Below are 21,003 nucleotides of genomic sequence, written 5' to 3'. Positions count from 1 at the left end.
CTCAGAATGTGGATTTAAAAAGACAGAACCAGATTCTATGCCCACAAGCAAAGCTGATATAATAGCTAAATGCACCTTAACAGAGATAATAGATAAACCTGTGTCTTTAAGGGACAAAAGATATTTTTAAAATCTCAGGCAATGAGCATTGGTCTGGCCTAATAGGTCTTTCTCATGCCCAAGAAACAAAACAATGTAAGATTTATGGGTGCTAGGCTTGCCTGATGACAGTTCCCTACCCTGTCTGACCAGTGATTTACAGAGAAACTAACCATGGGGTCAGGTGGAGGGGGTCAGGAGGGAGGGAAGTAAGCCTATCAGCAGTAACTGGCCATCATCAGAAGGGACATGTGCCTTCCCTCGGCTATTCTTCACAGAACCATACTTTCCTGGGCCAGTAAGGATATATTAGGATGCAGGACAATGTGTCTGACTTCAAATTTGCTATGACCTTGGGAAGTATGGGGAAAGGGGGAAAGGCACAGAGAAGACCCCACCAGAACTGGAAATCATCTATCAAATGTCTGTCCATAGCTGCTCTTGAACAGAAGTGCGATCAACTTGGTTTTGACCGACGTAGCAAACAGGTCTATTGTGGGATGCCCCCACGGGTAAAAATTGGTTTTAGGTACTGAATGGTGAGGGACCACTTGTGTTGCGCTGCCCTACTAAGTGGATGGCTGATATGTGGACCTGATGTCGAATGGCCCAATTCCAAATGTGTGCTGCCTCCTTGCAAAGCACAAGGGAGCCTATGCCCGCCTGCTTGCTGAATTTCACTGACATGTTGTCTGTAGTCAGCAATAGATATTTCTCCTGCAAGATAGCTGAAAAAGAGGCAAGAGCATATCTAATGGCTCTGAGCTCTAGCAGGCTGATGTGTAAGTTAGCTTCCCCAACTGACAACTGCACTTTTACATGTAAAGAGCCTCAATGTGCTCTTCAGCCCCCCTTTCTTTTCTTTCTTTCTTTTGTTTTGTACAGATAATGGAGAAAAGGAACAAAAGTCCACAGAGGAAAAAGGGGGAGAAATCCCAAAGCCCCAAAGAGGTGGGGGGGGGGGGGAAGCAAGCTGAGGTAAATCTCACCGACCAGCAGACAGGAGCTGTCAACAGTGTGACGGTCAGAAGAGAACTGGTGGGATGTCCACACCCTGCCCCTCTGGGCATGCGCAGTTAGGGTTCCTGTGCATGTCTTGGGCGGAGGCGTGAAAATCCCATTTAGAGCTTTGTACATCACCGATCAGATCAGCACAGGCGCACTGGATCCCACGGGTGTGATGCACAGAGACCACGGGTGTGATGCACAGAGACCACAACAAAGATCTCCACTTTTACATGTAAAGAGCCACAATGTGCCCTCCAGCCCCCCAAGGAAGCATCAGTGAACATTTCCACATCATGTGTGTGCGAACCTAACTGGACCCCTTCTAGTAAATCCTCATTGTTACTCCATCAAGCCACTACTCTAATAACTGATCTTGGTATAGACAACTTTAGCCATTGTGGGTCAGAGCCCATGCTAAATACCCGTAGAAACCAGTTCCAGATAGGCCTCAAGCATGGCTTGGCATATGGCACTACTAGAAACCATTAAGCCTAGAAGTTTTTGAATATGTACTGCCCTCTGAAATTGATTGTGGGAGAAACAGTTTATGAGCTTATGAAAAGCTTATGCCCTTGGCACTGTTAAGTAGGCCCTGTGGGAATGTGAATCCAAACCAATAGTTTGTGAAATCTGTAAATGTGATTTTTGATAGTCAATCACTTGGCCTAGACCCTCTAATGTACAGCTGGCTAGGGAAAGGTGCCTGAACAATTGGGTGCTAGACTCCCCTACGAAGAGCTTTTCACCAGGTAAGGATAGATGGAACACCCTTGCAACCTCAAGTGGGCTATCACTGCAGATACACACTTTGTGAACACTCTTGGGGCTGCTGCTAATCCAAAAGAGAGTACAATATATTGATAATAGTGGCCACCACACTGGAACCTTAGAAACTTCCCACATGCTTTGTGTATTTAAATGTGGAAGTAGCTCAAATACTTTGGCCACCAAATGAGAAGGGAGCACTCCCTGGAGAAGACCCTGATGCTGGGAAAGATTGAAGGTCAAAGAAGACGGGGACGGCAAAGGATGAGATGGTTAGACAGTGTCATCGATGCAACGAACATGAAATTGAGCCAGCTTCAGAGGACGGCGGAAGACAGGAGGGCCTGGCGGGAGATGATCCATGGGGTCGCGAAGAGTCGGACTCGACTGTGCGACTGAACAACAACAAGGCATCCTTTAAGTCAAGGACTGTGAACCATATTCACTCATCTAACTATGGTAAGACATCTGTAAGTGATAACATTTGACACTTGGGGACTAAGATGCTTATTGAGCCTCCTAAGATATAGAATTGGCTCATGTCCCCCTCCTTTCTTCTTTATTAGGAAACTAGGAAAAAGGCCCGTTGTGGAAATAAATACAACGGCCTCTAGAAAGAGGCTCTGGGCGGGTGCCCCGGCCTTGGACACTCAGTGTCAATTTGCTGTGGCGACCTCAGCAGGGTATAATGACACTGAGTCCACCATTTTCTCCAGAGGAACTGATCTCTGCCACCTAAAGAACAGTTGTAATTTTGAGTGATCTCCAGCCCTCACCTGGAGATTGGCAATGATGGTTCCCCAGAAGGCAATAGTTGGTTTGGAGGGTGGAGTCTATGGCTTTGTACCTGTCCGAGGTCCCACGCCTCCTGAAACCTCACCCTCTCCAGGCTCCATCCCTCACATCTCCAGGAATTTCCCACCTGGAGTTGGCAACCCTATCTCCTTCCCAGCCAATCATCAACCTACCTTTATTTCCCCCTCACTCTTCAGCTTTCCACCCCCCACACACCTGCAGCCTCTCCCGTGCTCTGAAGCCCTGACTGCTATGTCACATTGGCTGTCATACGGGGGCCACCTCAGCAGCATATAAAGATACAGAGCCCACCATTTTCTCCAGGGGAACTGATCTCTGCCATCTGGAAAGCAGTTGTAATTCTGAGTGATCTCCAGCCCTCACCTGGAGATTGGACACATTTTACCTCAGAACAGCAAAACTGTTTAGAATGTTAGAGGCAAAAGCCAATCGTCGCATATGCAAACGACCTCTGTGTTCCAAGGCAAAGGCCAATGAGGCTGCATATGCAAATAACCTCTGTGTTCTGACTGGCTATGGGGGGGAGAGGAACAGCAAAATGTTTAGAATGTTGGAGGCAGGACTCAGGCAAAACAGCCAGTGGATAGGGAGACCCTCTGAATGACAGATCAGAGAGCGATTTTGGAGCGTATGGAATGTTCTAGAGAAGTGCCACCACCATTCAGCTTTTATTTGTAAGGGAGATATCTGTAGAAGAAGCCCAGATGACTCTCTGAGGGGGGAACTTCCTGTATGGCCACTTTGGAAAGTAATTGAGCCACCTCCTGTTCTAGTAGAGTGGGTGAGTGCCAGTCAGACAAACTGGGGGTGAGATAGCCAGGCAAAGTATTCCAAAAAATAATCATCCTTTATTATCTGAATGATCCAGGAATCCTGGGTAACTAACTTCCACTGATCAACGAACTTAGCCAACCTGTTGTTAAAACAACCCTGCATTGCTAGTCATGCTAGAGGTTTGCCTTTCGTATGCTGCTCCCTAGGTGACTGGGCTCCCTGTTTGCTTTGAATGCTGACGTTTGGATTGTTGCTGGGAACAAAATGGGGGCAGTACTGGCACTGGTGGTACTGCGATGGCTGGTATACTTGCTATAGGAGTATTGCTGACTATGTCTAGAGAGCTCAAGGTCTGTGGAGTGATACCCAGTGATTTTGCTGTCAACTTGTTCTTCCAAATCTTGTCCAGGATTGAGTCAGTCTGCTCACTAAACAGTGTCTTCCCTTCAAAGGGGAGATCCTCAATTCTTGCTTTAGTATTGGAGGAGCTGAAGCTCTTAACCACGAGTATCTTTGAAGGCCGACACCTGAGGCCAATGCCCAACTACAAGAGTCTGCTGCATAGCAAGAAGCATCAAGCTGTTGCTTCCCTAATATGAAGCCTTCTGCTTTAAGCACTTTTGCTAAGGTCTTATCCTCTGGACCATTCTTTCCAAGAGGAACATTTGGTACCTGCCCATTAGCAAGGTTGAAATTAGCGATGCACAGACCCAAAGCTCCAGATGAGTTGTATACCTTCCTGCCCAGCATGTCTAATTTTCTACCCTCCTTGTCTAAGGTAGAGGAATTAGAGCCAGACCTCTGTCTTGAGGGAAGAACCTCAGTGACCAGACTAGTTATGGAGTGTTGAATTAGAAATTTGCACCCTTCCTCCCTTATCTTGTAGAGATCTTCCATTTTCTTTTTGGACACTGGGCCAGAAGCAGACTTTGCCCATACGTTTGAGGTTATGTTCAAGATGCCTTTCACCAAGGGGAAGGCTACAGGGCCCAAATCTGAAGTGTACAACATGTTCATTATCAGATCCAACAAAGTGTAGTTAAACTCCAGCACCTTCACCATCCTGATGAGCTGTTCTGAACGTAACTTCAGACCCTCAGTTGACAAAACTGGGGGAGGATCTCCCACAGCGTTGTTGGGAGAAGGGAGCCAAGTGCACTCAGATTCTTCCTTGGAGTCACACTTGCAGTCCTTGTTCCAATACATTTGCGGGTGGTCAGACGATGCCTGGTTGCTGAGACTGTACCGGTGGCTGCCGGGGGGGGGGACCCTTAAGAAAGTTCCCACTGAGCACATGAACCAAGGAGAATCTTGTTGGTCTTCAAGATGCTACAGGACCCATATCTATGAGAGCAAAATTCTGATTGAGGCTGGGGGTACCACTGTCTGTTTTGCATAGTTTCAGAGGCAGTATGATAGAGTAGCTGCTTGGCCAGCTGGTGACTCAAGGCTGGAGCAGTCGAGGAAGGAATCTCCATAATGTCATTGTCTACAGAATGGAAGTTGTCACCCAAATCCAAGGATGGAGAAGGCGTGCAAGGTCTGATGGTCAAATTCAGAAGGTGGGCTTCAGCACCAAGGAGATTCTAAGTTTCAGCATCAAGGTGATATAGGAGTTCAGTGCTGATGGCAGGCATTCAGTTGATATCAAGGCAATGCTGAGTCTCAATGTGTAGGTGATCCCTATGTCAATGTCAAGATGAATCCAACTGTTGACACTGAGGAGGAGAAGAAGCCTGGTATTGAGTCGGAGAATGACAGCAGCGCCGAGTTGGAAAGAAGTGTGGAGAGGGCAATTTCTTTCAGGGTGGCAACTTAGTAGATTGAGTTGATCCTGAATCAGCATGGTTTGACTTTTTTTTTTTTTTTTTTGCCTTTTTGGCTGGGAGCTCTGAAGCAGTTCTCTGAGAAGACAAAGCACCCTCAGTGAGGTACTTAGGTATGGCAGCAGGGACTGACACCCTCTTCTGGGGGGCTTCAGTAGATTTACTTGGAACTCCTAGGGATTTTCCCCATAGCACTGCTTTTAAGGCAAGATGCCCATTCTTGCCTAGCCTTCAAAGTAAATAAGCAGCAAGCCTGGCAGGTCGTCGTGTTATTCCCCTTCACCCAAGCACATGAGAAAGTCAGAATGCTCATCATTCTGAACCATTTTAGTACCACAACTCTGGAACTTCTTAAATGGAGCAATTCTTAAACTCCCCCCCTCTTTTGCTGTTTAGGCTTCAAGCACAACAAAAATGCCTCAGAAACTGCCATGATGGCAGAAAGAGAACTGCCTCCATCACGTGACCATTTGGTTGAGAATGTGACTCTGACTCTGGTTCATGACAGAGGGAAGGGCAAGCACTCAGAGAAGTCAATCTTTCTAGAGGCTTTGGGAATCTACTCTCTGTGGCTGGCCCTGCACCTGTGCAATCCCATGTAGGACCGCACAGAAGCCACAAAATTGAATAAGGATTTTATAAGCATGGTTTGCACTTTCTGACAATAATATTACACATGAAAAATTATACTATCATGAAATGGCTACTTCTGAGACACAAGCTTATTACCATAATAATTTTAACATTTATAGAATGCTTTAAAATGTTCAAAACCTTTCACAACAGTTTGCCTAAACCATGTAGTATGATCATGAAAGAAGTAAGATTCAAACTTTGGATGTCTTAATGTGTGCCTCAGTCTCAGGTTACCATGCTGCTAACTTCTTTAGTTTCAAAGTAAGGAATATGGATAATACTGTATCCAAAACATATAAACATAGTGGGCCCAGAAAATTAGCTAAGGCACACATCTAGTCAGTGCCTTGAGAGAAGAAGGCCTACAAGCCCCAAAGAAGCTACTCTGACTGTCCCAAAGAAATAGCAGAATAAATCAAACAGGAAGATACTGCAAAAGATGACTAGCACACAAATCAACTTTATCTGTGCCTTCTCCAGGGAATACTGTAGCAACACAATTAAAATGGAATACAAATACTGTGAAACTGCAATTAAATGAGAACATCCACTACTCCCTCTGCTAACCTGACTTATTCCCCAAAATGTACTCAATATTTAGCAAGTCCCCAGTATTTGATATTACTGAATGTTAACACAGACCTTTTTCAGAGTAGGCAAAATCAAGAATAATGACCATACCTTCACCATAAAAGAAGAGAAGACCTTGAAAGAATGGACTTCACCATGGCATATTCTACATAGAAGAATTAAGACTGTTGCAAGGATACGCATACTGTTTTGTTAAAACAAACAGTATCAAGAGGTGAAAGTAGAAGGTTAAGAAAGATTCTGAGCAAGTGATCCACTCTGGATCATAGAAAGAGAAAGTAATGGTTCTTCAAAATGATAAGAAATAATAGTGGGTTTCTTATTCTAAGCAGCAGCTTCCTTCATTACTAGAAGAAAGCAAATTTGCTTTTTTACTAATGTCACATGAGACAACTGCCAGTGGGTTTAAAAGCAAAAGCTACTCACCAATAACTGGAGTTTTCTGAATGGGTAATGTCCCCCATAGATCCATATTCCTTTGACCTATTGAAATTTAGAAATTAGCATTTCACTACAATTTGTGTGTGTGTTGAGTGTCAACTGTACACTCTGTATGATAAAAAGGTGGCCTAAGAGGAGTAATGCTAGTTTGTTTTGAAGGCAAGACCTAATTAAAAATCTCAGTTAAAGGATAGTGGGAAAAAGAAACAATGATCTGTTTTGACAAGAGAAAGAAAATAGACTTTTTTCTTTAAATGGAAATATAGTGCTATTGTAATTTTACAATGCTAACTCCACATGTAATGATAGAGACGCATGACTAAATAGCTTCCCTCCCCTAAAAGGAAATTTGAAAAGGAAATACTAATTCTAATACTGTAAATAATCATGGCAGTAAATTCTATTTTTGCAGAACCTTTATTATTATATCTAAGCCAAGCTGTGTACCACACAGAGTATTGGTATATGTGCATTTATTAAAATAAAGATTATTGCTACTTTAGCTGTTTTCTAATAACCATAAGGAAGTAATCTGAAATATTTGGAATAAGATGTTAAATATTTTTTTAATAACCACTGGTTACCAGATTTTGGATCTTGGGAGTAAAACCATTCACAAGGGAAACAAATAAAGATTAATAGCCCCAGGAACAGTTAAGTTAAATATAATTCAAAACTCAGAATTGTTAACTAGTTAGAATAAATACATATTATTTCTATTTCACCTGTCTCACTCTCATCTATAACTTCAGCAAACCATAACAAAAGAGTAAAACAACGTCAGCCAATCAGCTACACCTGTAACTACACCATCCTGAGAAGTTCAGCAGCAGTTGCAACAATTAAGGCCACTCCAACAGCCTTATTTACCATTGTCCTGAAGTACACACAATTTATGAATGTTAATTCTCCATTCCAACGTATATAAGTGCCAGTCCATCTAAGTGGGTTTAGAGAGATTTAAATGCTATTAGAAGTAAGCTTCAGATCAAAGCACCTTAACTTAGCTTATCAGTTATTTTGCATGTTTCAAAGTTTAAAAACTATACAGCAATACCATCATCTTTACAAGAACTTTCCCTAGATACAGATCTGCATTATGAAAAAACAAGATGAATTTACTAATCTGTTGCAATCAGGACTGAAGACTCTCACAGAAGTTAATAAACAGGACAATACCAATGAGTGATTGCCTTACAGTCACTAGGTAGATAAATATTAATTACAAAAAGCTGAAGATATTGCAAAATTCCCTACATTAAATGCATTTACAGATATTCTTCCCAAGACTATAATGCTAAACCAACCAAGAGAAACACGGATTAAGAATGTGATGTGGCTTGTGATCTGGTTAGAAAATAAATACATACAGAAATTTTAAAATACAGGAAGCATAAACTGAAGAAATGGAATGCTAGAATAGAAGTGGAATAACTACAGAAATTATAGCACCAGGAACAGATTTTAATGTTTATGTTATTTGCCTCAATAGTTGACACAGCTGTACATTTACGGGTTTAGCTTCTGGATTATTCTTGCCTCTTTATTAGCTACTCTTTCCTGGTAGTCAAAACGTGGTTTCTATATTTTATATTTAAGAAAGAAAAATACTTTGCTCAGCATTAGAGTAACCATGTCTAAAGTATCCCCATATCCAGAGCAAACTAGAAAGAAGATTAAGATTAGCTGAAGAATGTTGTTGTTCAGTCGCACAGTCGAGTCCGACTCTTCGCGACCCCATGGACAATCTCCCGCCAGGCTCCAGTACTGCCTTTTGCACTCTCTTGTTGACTATAAAGGCCACACCATTTTTTCTACGAGATTCCTGGCCACAGTAGTAGATATAATGGTCTTCTGAGTTAAATTCGCCCATTCCTGTCCACTTTAGTTCACTGATTCCTAGGATATCGATGTTCAGTCTTGCCATCTCATTTTTGACCACGTTAAGCTTACCTTGATTCATAGATCTTACATTCCAGGTTCCTATGTAGTATTGTTCTTTGCAGCATCGGACTTTCCTTTCACCATCAGACACTTCCACAACTGAGGGTCCTTTCGGCTTTGGCCCAGCTGAAGAATGCAAAACCTCAAATACTATGGCAGAAAATTCTCGTAAAGATTTAAATTCAAGTACATAAAAATGTTTCTCAACATAACAATAACACTAAGTGAAGCAAATTACTTCCTTCCCAGTAGGAAGATGGTTCTAAGCTTAAAGGAACTCTTAAACTGAAATTCATGATTATACATCCTAATCAGTGTTCCCTCTAAGCTGAGTTAGTGTGAACTAGCTCTCAGTTTTTTAGCCTCCGGCTCACACATTTTTGTCTTAGCTCAGGAAGGATGGCTCCAGAGCAAACTAATGTATGCAGCAGCCAAATCGCTTGGTCACAACTTTAATGCCAGTAGCTCACAAAGTAGAACTTTTGCTCACAAGACTCCACAGCTTAGAGGAGAAATGGCTGAAAATGGCTTCTGAGTGATTAAAATGGTAGAATGAGTAAGGAGGAGATATACCAAAAGATTTAATAAGACCTGCATAGGTAAGGAATCAGAATGACGAAGATGGAAAGAAATACTAAAAAACAATACTATTCTAAATTATACCATGATAGAATGAGGTATGATATCCAGCTTCTGTAATGACTCTACTGTTGAGTTAACAAACAAACTGAGCTTCTGTTTAGGAAAACTAAAATTACTATTGGAACAATCCATACTATTTTAGACAATTTACATAAGTCAATGGGAAAGCAGCTTAGGAAGATTTTTTTTGTCTCTATATATATTTTCCTTACACAGCATAATTGGCTTCTACATTGGGGGGTTTTCCCCCTGGAAGAGCTTATTATTTGACTACACCACAAAAACGAGAAGTTAAACACCAGCTACAGCAGAAAGGGTCAGGTTAATTTCTTTGAAAGTAAGGCTAATATTTCTGCTATTATATTCTTGGGGGTTTTTTGTTCAGTATGGGATACTTCACACACTTTTTATGTATACACTTAACATTTTTGAAGACAAAGCTATCAAAACTGGAAAACACTTTGCAGACTAACTGGTTAGTATTTTTATTTACTTACAATATTAATCATTTACAAAAAAAAAACCCAGAAAGAAAACAAAAACAAGATTGGTTAACCAAAGTACCTAGGTTGCTATAATGGGTTGGACCAAGGCTTGCCAACCTCCAGATGGTGGTTGGAGATCTGGGATTACAACTGATCTTCAGGCTACAGAGATCGGTTCACCTGGAGAAAATGGCTGCTTTGGAAGGCAGACTCTATGGCATTATACCCTGCTGAGGGCCCCTCCCCCAAACTTGACTACTTCAGGCCCCACTCCAAAAATCACCAAATATTTCCCAACCTGGAACTGGCGACTCTAGTTGGAGCCCAACTACCCTCAAGTGTAAAAGACCTTGGTTTTTTGCAATGGGGCTTCATTGACAGAAAAGGCAGGGAGGGCCATTTGGTCTCCCACCCCCTCCTACTACAATCCACTGGTATACACAGGTCCGGTAACCTGGAAATCTACTTTCCACGGTGTGGAAGGGACTGCTAGGAAAAGGAACATGGTAAACAACTGTGTTTTCTGCTGATTGTATTTAGGATTCAGGCCACTGTTTACAAAAGAGCATTTGTCTATGACAATGGTACAGCCTTAATTAGAATACCTTGTTGAAACTTTGGCAAAAATATAAAGAAGTTCAGAGGAGGCAAAAGCAATCAAATAATAGAGCAGATAACACTTCATCTGGTTATCATTAGTCTATGCTTAGCAATGACAGTAACAGTAATTGTAACAAATTTCTATGGTTTTACTGATTACTGGTACATAGCCATTTCCCAAAATGTTTCACGTACATTTCTATTACTATGAAAAAAATATATAATAAACAGCATATATGATTCAAACTCTAATTGATCATATTGAAAAGTGGGGACTGTTTGGTTTGTTAAATAAGACACGAGTTAGAATGGGCAGTGGAATGGTAGGTTTGAGTGATTTGGTATTTATTTGAATGTTTAAAACTGTATGAATAATTTAAAAATCAATGGAATTTACGAATAGAAAACAAATAATTATAAAAGCATACAATTTTGGAATTGTCAATATACAATTGAGAAGTTAATTTAAAACGTATCATTTGAAAAACAATTTGCTCAATTTACATTATGAACTTAAACTGTTTCAATAGCTGCTACAGGAGTTAGTTGCTAGTACTTGGTCAAATAAGAGGTTTGCTGTATTCCAAAAAGAAAAGACCTTTTATAAAATGTCCTTAACTTGGAAATAGGCCAAATTCAGATGTCATGACAAATCAACTGTATTTTTTTCTTGTACTTAAGCAATCCCCTGCCTTCTTCCATTTGGACAGAGAGCAAAATGGGGTTGTACTTACCTGTATCCTTTGTTCATCAAGTGGTCTTCTGTGCAGGCACACATGGGGACTGCACTTCTGCTGGCTGGCCACAGAGATGAGCTAGCAAGCTTTAAAAGAAGTTTCTAGAGCCCCAAGAATGCTCCTTCTCCCTTACATCTACAGTGTAGCTTTTCCCAACCAAAGGTCACATGATGTGTGAGAGGAAAGCACTCTTCCCTCAGTTCTCCGTTCACCAATGTAAGAAGTGAGCATAAATAAAGAAGCCCACAGCGGGGAAGGAGAGAGGGATGTGTGCCTGCAGAGAAGACCACTCGACGAACAAAGGTTACAGGTAAGTGCAACCCGGTTTTCATCTTCGTGGCTTCTATGCAGTCCCACATGGGAGAATGGACAGCTTGTACCTGACTCAGTGTATGCTATTCTAATAGCTGAGACTATCCATCTAGATAGAAAACAGAGAGTGAGTATAAATGGGCAATTTTCTCAGTGGAGGGAGGTAAGCAGTGGGGTACCGCAGGGATCAGTACTTGGTCCACTGCTTTTTAACTTGTTCATTAATGATTTGGAGTTGGGAGTAGGCAGTGAAGTGGCTAAATTTGCGGATGATACGAAGTTGTTCAGGGTGGTGAAAACCAGTGAGGATTGTGAGGCACTCCAAAGGAATCTGTCAAGGATGGGCGAGTGGGCGTCAACATGGCAAATGGGGTTCAATGTGGCCAAGTGCAAGGTGATGCACATTGGAGCCAAAAACCCTAATATAAATACACATTAATGGGGTCAGAACTGGCAGAGACTGATCAAGAGAGAGATCTTGGAGTCGTAGTAGATAACTCACTGAAAATGTCGAGACAGTGTGTGACTGCAATAAAGAAGGCCAATGCTATGCTGGGGATTATTAGGAAGGGTATTGAAAACAGATCAGCCAATATCATAATGCCCCTATATAAATCAATGGTGAGACCTCATTTGGAATACTGTGTGCAGTTCTGGTCACCACACCTTAAAAAGGATATTATAGCTTTGGAAAAAGTGCAGAAAAGGGCAACTCGAAAGATAAAAGGGTTGGAACACTTTCCCTATGAGGAAAGGTTAAAGCGCTTAGGGCTCTTTAGCTTGGAGAAAAGACGACTGAGGGGTGACATGATCGAGGTTTATAAGATTATGCATGGGAAAGAGCAGGTAGAGAAAGAGGTACTTTTCTCCCTTTCTCACAATACAAGAACTCGTGGGCACTCCATGAAACTGCAGAGCGGTCGGGTTAGAACGGATAAAAGGAAGTACTTCTTCACCCAAAGAGTGATTAACACATGGAATTCACTGCCACAGGAAGTGGTGGGTGCTACAAGCATGGACGGCTTCAAAAGGGAATTAGATAAGCATATGGAGCAGAGGTCCATCAGTGGCTATTAGCCACAAGGTATAGCTAGGGGCTCTGGGGCAAGTGATGCTCTGTCTTCTTGGTGCTTGGGGGGGGGGTCAACAGTGGGAGGGCTTCTAATGTCCTGGCCCCACTGCTGGACCTCCTGATGGCACTGGTATTTCTGGCCACTGTGTGACACAGAGTGTTGGACTGGATGGGCCTTTGGCCTGATCCAACATTGGCGTCTCTTATGTTCTTATGTTCTTAAAAGAATATCATACTCTAACAGAACATGCAGATGCTCTATGATAAAATCTAAACCATCGAACATATGATTATGGACTGCGGTGGCTTAGAGGTTAAGACGCTGAGCTGCAGACCGGAAGGCCTGTAGTTTGGCAGTTCAAGACCCTAGTGCCACGTGACAAAGTGAGCTCCCGCCTCTGGCCCCAGCTCCTGCCAACCTAGCAGTTCGAAATTGCAAGTAGATAAAGAGATACCGCTTTGATGGAAAGGTAACAGCATTCCGTGGGCCTTGGCATTTAGTAATGCTGGCTACATGAACACGGAGAAGTCTTCGGACAGCACTGGCTCTTTGGCTTGGAAACGGAGATGAGCGCCGCCCCCTAGAGTCAGATTCAATTAGCTTTAGAGCAAGGGAAAAAACAGGTTGCTTGCCTGTAACTGGTCGTCTGTGCATTCGAGTGGTCATCTGTGCATTCACACCCATGGGATACAGTGCGCCTGTGCTGGATCGATCGGTATTGTAGCAAGCGCTAATGGACTTCTGCGCCCAGACCTCAGGCATCTGCAGGAACCCCACCGCACATGCCCAGAGCCTCCTGCCAGTTCCTTCAAACTACCGCGAATAAACCCCTATGAAAAATGTAGAAGCTGACAGCAGCGGGGAAGGAGGGCGGGTGGTGTGAATGCACAGATGACCACTCGAAGATCACCGGTTACAGGTAAGCAACCTGTTTATCTTCGACGTGGTCTCTGTGCTTCACACCCATGGGAGATTAGCGAGCCTACCTGGAGGAGGGTGCTGGCAGGTCATTACTGCAAAGCCGAGGATAAGATGTGACATCCTATGTTGGTACGAGAGCTCTTTCGGACGTCTCGGGCATAGTGCCTTATGAACGTGTTAGGCGTAGCCCACGTACCGGCTCTGCAAATGTCCATCGGGGAACTCCCTGAAGGAAGGCAGTTGAGGCTGCAACAGCTCTGGTTGAATGAGCCCTGATAGGGCCAGGTAATGGCTGCTTGGCGATAAGGTAGCAGAGGTGAATGAGGCGAATGAGACTTACAATCCACCTCGATAGGCACTGAGCCGTGATGCGAGTCCCTTTGCCTTGCTGGCGCATAGGAGATGAAAAGTTGAGAGTCACGTCTCGTTCTATTTAAGTAAAACAGGAGCGCACACTTCATGTCCAAGGTGCGTAATAGCCTCTCTTCTGGGGATGTCGGAGCCGGGAAGAAGATCGAAGTGCCTTCAGATTCCAGGTCAGAACCTCTGACGATGCCATCTTCAGATATGGAGAAATGTAACGCCATGTCAATGGTAGAGCACTGACTGTTTGTGGTTGGTTTCTTGTTGCTGGATTTCAAGGAAGAAGGGAGATATTAAGGAGCCTGGTGTCGGTCCCATGAGCCCCATCATGGGAAATGGGAACCACAGCACATTCTGCAATGGCTCTTGGGTTGAAGGTCTGTCTTCCCTTCTATCACACTGTGATGGCAGGATCTCAAGAACTTCAGCATCAGAAGGTGTCAAGAGACTGGGGCCCGTCCCCCGTCCCAGCTCCCGCCAACCCAGCGGCTCTAGTAATAACAAGAGGAATGGGTACCTGCCCTAGGTGGCAGGGGGCACCCTCCTCCTGGCTCTGTGCCGGGAGTGCGGTCAGCAGCGGCGGCGGAGAGGGAGAGAGGCGGTGGCAGCGAGAAGAGAAATGGCGGCGGAGAAAGTTGAACAATCCAGGGAAGACAGCGGCCGAATCGAGTGGAGGTGGAGCGACGTCGTGACGTGGGACGCAGCACGGCAGGAGCCGACAGGACATTGCCGGAAGCAGCGCCCGAAAAAGCAGCGTCGCTCCGAAGGAGAAGAAATCATCAAGAGCCTGCTCGGACCTGGTCGCCAGCCATCTGGATCGCCGAAAAAAAAGACCAACGAGGCCGCCGGAAAAAGGAAGAAGGATTAAGTCGCAAGGGTGCTGGTAGGATATCCCCTCCCCCAAAGAGAATTGTGGCCCTAGTTAGGTATTAACTACTATGCTGTAGTTGACTGTAAACCGCTCTGAGAACCATTAGGGGTCATGGGCAGTATATAAATCCCATGTAAATTTAAAAAAAATTGTGAGAGATGTCATTTGACGAAGCTTGCTGATTTATGTCCTCTCTCAGCAATGGCAAGAGAACTGAGGGAAGAGTGCTCGCCCCTCCCACATCACGTGACCTTTGGGCAGGAAAAGCTACACTGTAAGGGAGGGGGAGCACTCTTAGAACTCTAGAAACTTATTTTTAAGGTTGCTAGCTTCTCTCCATGGCCGGCCTGAGGAAGCACAGTCCCATGTGGGACTGCACAGATGCTACGAAGATGAACTGAAGGCTTCCTGGTTTGGTGATTCCTGAATCAAGTTCTCAATTTTCTGTGATGTTTGAACTCAGATGTCCGAGCAAATTAGCATTCGTTCCTTCCCCACAAACTGGGATTTTAAACCTTCAACTTAATCCAAATGTAAAATCCCAGTATGTAGGGAAGAAACAAATTTCAGTTTTTCCAGATGTTTGCATTTGAATGTCATAGTGAACTGGAGCTTGAGTCAAGGCTTTGAAAACCAGGAATCTTCTGTGCACAATGAGAGCAGGGAGCAAGCACAACTACCACCTGTGTCCATGCCATCATAGTTAAATAGAGATTTGTCATGATATCTGAATAATATAACTTTATTTGCCTTAAAAATAGGCATACTTTTTCCTATTAAAAAGGATTACAGTTTAGTTTATTCTCATCTCACCTAGCTTTTCCAGAAGCATTCTTAACTTTTCTGAATGACTGATTGGCTGAGGACCTTGTAGAAAGAGTTCTGGGAGAAGCACGAATGAAACTCGATGGTGGTGTCTTGGGGATCTTCTTTACTAAATGAGAAACCCATTTCTTTTGTTCTTCTTGACATGATGCCAACAATAACATATCTCTTGCTGAAGTTACATCATAACTCACTATTAATGAGAGGAAAGAATATTACAATTAAATGAAGACAACAACCACCTTCACCATCAGTTGTGATGAAGTATTAAAAACAGCCACCACATAGTCTATGGAAATGTAGCATATAGTAGTATTTGTGTTGTATTTGTTTTTTTTTTATTACCTTGGGTAGTTAAATTGGTGGACAGGAGGTTTGGCTATGTTAAGAACAAAGGCATAATTCAATTGTATGTCACAGGCAGACTGCATGGGACTGCTGTTTGTGAAGACAGGGAAAGGAGGTACATGCATGAGCCCACCAATAAGCCATTTTTTGCACATTTGCCAATCCCTGAGGGGAAAGAGCGGGAAAAGAGGGACACAACCAAGGGGTGGGGCCAGGGAGAGAGGGGCTTTTTGGCTCCTGAGGAAAAAAGTCAGTCTCAGCCTGGTCTTCAGCGTGGACAGCAGGTTCAAGGAAGAGCACAGGTGGGACTCCTGTCACCAGAGACTCCGGGGGCGATCCAGGCCACTATAGACCGTGGTGGAGAGCCAGGAGGGTGGCAGTGGCCAGTCCTGTGGAGAAGGGCTGGAGTTTCTCTCCATAACCGGAGAGGGAACCGCAAATCCTGGCCTGAGGCCGCAATCCACTACCGAGGTAGAGAGGGTGTGTGGTGGGACAGAAGACTTGCGTTTCGATCCTGTTTGTTTTGTGTGCCCAGGTTGTGTTGAAGTGCCTGAGTTTATTTTCTATGCCCAAAATGTATATAGTTCAATAAATCTTCCTTTGTTGAGTTCAAAAAAGCCTGGTGTGCCTTAACCACCTAGACTTCCCCGCTCTACACGTTACCAGGGGCAAAGGGAGGCCAGGGGACCTAAACTGGTGGGTTGCCAACTCTCCAGGGGGCGCCCAAAGATTGAGATAACCACTTCCCAAGGTGGGAAATTTAGCCAGAGGGGTCTCACTGTCCCTCAAGGAAGGCAGTGACTTAATTCAGTGAGTGGTGGCAGCCAGAACAAATAGTCCCACCAGGCAGGGTGGGAAGGACAAAACAGGGGCTTGCAAGCCACAGGACGGCACCTCAGTCTCCCAGGGCTGAGGGTGGGTCCCCGTTTCGCCACAGATGCTAACAGTTTGTAAAAATGGGATTTTAATACATTTTCCAGACCACCAGATAGTTAAACTACCATTATTTTAGGTATACAGATCTGAATACACTATTGTTGTTTGCATCAAGGTCATCAAAATGTGCCACTAGAAATTAATTAGACAAAGTACAAATTTAAGCAAATTCTGCCATACCTTTACATGGTGCAATTAATTCTTCCTTTTTATCCAAGTGGTCTTTATGGCACTTAACATGGCATCGTCGACATTCCACTGCAGGGGGTGGCTTAAATACATGCCAGAGGGGTTTGGCACATGCCTCACAGTTGGCTGGAAAGTGGTATAGTGTAGGGATAAACTCGTGACCTTTATGATTAAGAAAATTTGTTTTCTCTGCTGGCTGCACTGGTTCTACTTCTAATTCTTTTCTGCATTCTCCCTCATTGGCATACAGAATCTGAGAAAAACAATAAAGTATACAGCAGTGTTTTATATTAGTTTAAACAATACTGGATAAATTTTTTAACAAAAGACCATTTTAAAGTTGGTATATGAAAGTTAGTAATAATATTACCTGAAATATTTTGGGAATTTCCTCAGTTTCTGCTCTGTATACATCTCCCTGTGTTACTGGTCGAACATGAAATAATTTACTGAAATAAAATAAACATTGCATTATTTTAGTAACCACTATTAAAATTAAGCAGTTGTGGTAGAGCTGTAAATTAATTTTCACATTAATTTCTTCACATTAATATCCCTTAATTGTTAGCACAAAATAATTACAGCAGACAAATATTTTACAAAGCAGTTTCGTGTGACTTGAATATACTTATGCTATACTAGCAATTCCTGTAGTAAACAGTGTGGATGATTGAATGCACATTCTTAAATATCAGTGTACTTACATCAGAAAGATGTAGCTGAATCAGAACTACAAGACACATGTACAGTTGTGTTTAATTATATGTATTTTTCCTGCAGGAAAAACTAGTGTAACTACACGAGTATAGGAATGTTGTTTGAAGTAAAGAGACACTCTGTCCATTAAAGGTATTTAGCATGTTTAAGTGAAATGCTGGTAAGAACAATTGAGACCATCTATCCAGATTAAAAAAAATATATATATATACACAAAGGCCACCACATGTTACTGGAAAAGATTTATTAATGAAGATCACCTTTGGCACTTGCTTTTCTTCAAAATAGCAGTATTGTATTAATTTTAAACATATTTTTATTAATTTTAATAAGATGGTATGAACTGAAATGTATATTGATGCAGTCACCTCTTTTTTAATAGTAATTTGTTTAAAGTAATTTGTTTTATTATAAAATTGTGCAGGAATGATGCAATCATCTCTTGATGAAAGAACACTCTTCAGAAAACTGTTTCCCTTTAATCTGCATGTTGGTGCTCTGTGAAAAACAGGTTGCTTACCTGTAACTGATGATCTTCGAGTGGTCATCTGTGCATTCACACCCATGGGATCTAGTGTGCACGCGCTGGATCGATCGGCATTGTAGCAAGCTGATTTAACGGATTTTCGCGCCCAGACCTCGGGCATGCGCAGGAACCCCACCGTGCATGCCCAAAGGGGAGGGTGCGGACATCCCGCCAGTTCCTTCGAACCGCCGTGAATCAACCCCTATGGAAAATGTAGAAGCTGACAGCAGCGGGGAAGGAGGGCGGGTGGTGTGAATGCACAGATGACCACTTGAAGATAATCAGTTACAGGTAAGCAACCTGTTTATCTTCGACGTGGTCTCTGTGCTTCACACCCATGGGAGATTAGCAAGCAGTGGCCTACCTGGAGGAGGGTGCTGGCAGGTCCTTACTGCGTCGTCGAAGATAGAATGATGTCCCATGTTGGTATTAAAGTTCTTACGGACGTCCAAGGTGTAATGCCTCATGAAGGTGTTAGGCGTGGCCCAGGTAGCAGCCTTCCAGATGTCCATCAGGGGCACTCCCTAGAGGAAGGCAGTGGAAGCCGCAACAGCCCGGGTTGAATGGGTCTTGATGGGAACAGCTGCCTTGCAATCAAGTAGCAGAGGTGGATGAGACCCGCAATCCACTTTGAGAGGCGTTGAGCCGTGATACGAGTCCCCAGCCTCGCTGGTGCATATGAGACAAACAACTGGGAGTCACGTCTCATTGGGCGAGTCCTGTTGAGGTAGAACAGTAGTGCCCTTTTGACATCTGAGGTATGTAACAGTCTGTCCTCTGGGGATTTCGGAGCTGGGAAGAAATCCGGGAAGAAGACCTCTGCCTGTAGGTGGAACTCTGACACTACCTTTGGCAGGAAAGAGATGTCAGGGACGAGGCGGACGCCATCTGGCAAGAATGACAAATAAGGCGTGTCATGCCGGAAAGCCAGTATTTCTCCGACTCGCCTTGCAGAGGTGATGGGCACTAGAAAGGCCATCTTCCAAGACAGGAATTTCATATTGCAAGTTGCGAGTGGCTCAAAGGGTTTCCTCGTATGTTGACGAAGGACTAGAGGAAGATCCCAGGGAGTGACAGGAGTCTTGACAGGAGGGTAGAGGTGTAACAAACCTTTTAAGAAACGTTTCAAAAGCGGATGTGAAAACATGGTGCATTTATCGACGTGAACATGGCAGGCTGAAATTGCGGCCAAATAAACTTTTAACGATGAATAGGAAAGTCCCGAGTCAGCTAGGGACAGGAGGAATCGGAAAACTTTCTTGAGGCCTGCGGAGGAGGCTCGAGGGGCATCATCACCTAGGGAAGAACAGAATCGTTGCCATTTATAATAGTAGGACCTTCGCATAGCAGGTTTCCTGGCATTCAGTAGAACATTGGCTACGCGGGTTGAAAAACCTTTGACGTTACTCTCCACGCCGTCAATTTCAAGCATGGTACGTCGTGATGTAGGAGAGGGGAGTCTGACAGGAAGAGGAGGTCCTGTACCGGAGGGAATTGTTGGTAAATTCCCCTTGACAACTCGAGGACTGTGGAGAACCATGGTTGTCTCGGCCACCACAGTGTTATCAACAAGCAGTCCGCTCCATCTCGGATGATCTTGCATACCACTCTCAGAAGTAGGGGTAAAGGAGGGAAAAGGTACAGAAGGCTGGAGGACCAGGGAAGAAGGAGACCGTCTCCGAGCGAGAGTTTGGTTGAGGATGGGAGAATAGGAATTCGGCCCCTGTCTCTTGGACTCTGTACATATGGTCCAGTCGTCTTGTCAGCACCGGGGCTGATGAAGGTTTCTCCCATGGTGCTTTTGTAGCTTGCAAAAGGACAGTGGACATGGGTAATGCCAGAGTGGAAGATGAATCAAGCTGGACGATGTCAAAAACCGCATCCGTCACCTGCGGGTGTTGCTGAACGACAGAGAGGCCAAGGGAATGGGCCATTCTTTTTACAAGATCAGTGTATGATGTAAGATTGTTGGATGGGGAGATGGGCAAATCATCAGCGACAGCCTGATTAGGAGACTTATGATCAGGGGAGGTGTGAGCCTCAGATGCTTCGGTATCGGAATTGTCTTCCATTGAATCAGAGGACTCCTGGTGTGGCATTTGGACAGGAGTGCCCTGTTGACCAGTTAAAGGACTTGGTGGAACGACAGGGGTGGAAACGGCTGGGGTTTGAATGACCTGAGGGTTGGGAGGACGACTGTGATCCAAGTTATGCTGGGCAGGATCATCTGCAGGAGGACGAGAGAGGGATGCTGAAGGTTTCAGCCTGTTGTGCGATCTCGATCTATGAGAAGAGTGGGATGAATATCGATCCCAGTCGGAATAGCTCGCCAGAGTCAGTGATGGCAAGGATGGTAGATAAGCCCCATACAGATACCTCATCTGTCGTTGATCCCAAGACAGAGGTCGTGGCAGGGGTAAGAAGACTCGTGGGGATCGACTTCTGGACCGTGGAAGTCTCGGAGACAAAGCGGCAGCATATCTTTGAGAGAAGCCTGCGTAATCTCAGTTGTCGATATCGACAGATTGACTGTGCAGACCTGAAGCATATCGGTGCCG

At 44.0% G+C, this 21,003-nt stretch overlaps 1 protein-coding gene across 3 annotated transcripts in view; it reads right to left on the bottom strand.

Annotated features, from left to right (window-relative positions):
• Positions 1-21,003, bottom strand: part of ROCK1 (Rho associated coiled-coil containing protein kinase 1) — a 174,688-nt gene that overhangs the window by 9,311 nt on the left and 144,374 nt on the right. For 2 of the 3 annotated variants that reach the window (XM_015423306.1, XM_015423304.1), the window contains 4 exons: positions 17,573-17,651; positions 17,194-17,455; positions 15,718-15,922; positions 6,942-6,998 (listed from right to left, as the gene is read on the bottom strand). In XM_015423306.1, the coding sequence (XP_015278792.1) occupies positions 6,942-6,998; positions 15,718-15,922; positions 17,194-17,455; positions 17,573-17,651 (603 nt within the window). The remainder of the gene's footprint in view (positions 1-6,941; positions 6,999-15,717; positions 15,923-17,193; positions 17,456-17,572; positions 17,652-21,003) is intronic. The other variant, XM_015423305.1, reaches the window with a different exon arrangement.

The sequence above is a fragment of the Gekko japonicus genome, unplaced genomic scaffold (assembly GCF_001447785.1).
Source record: "Gekko japonicus isolate JY-2015 unplaced genomic scaffold, Gekko_japonicus_V1.1 scaffold1146, whole genome shotgun sequence".
NCBI lineage: Eukaryota > Metazoa > Chordata > Lepidosauria > Squamata > Gekkonidae > Gekko > Gekko japonicus.
The sequence above is the reverse complement of the archived record's forward strand: the minus strand, read 5'-3'. Positions and strand labels throughout refer to the sequence as shown.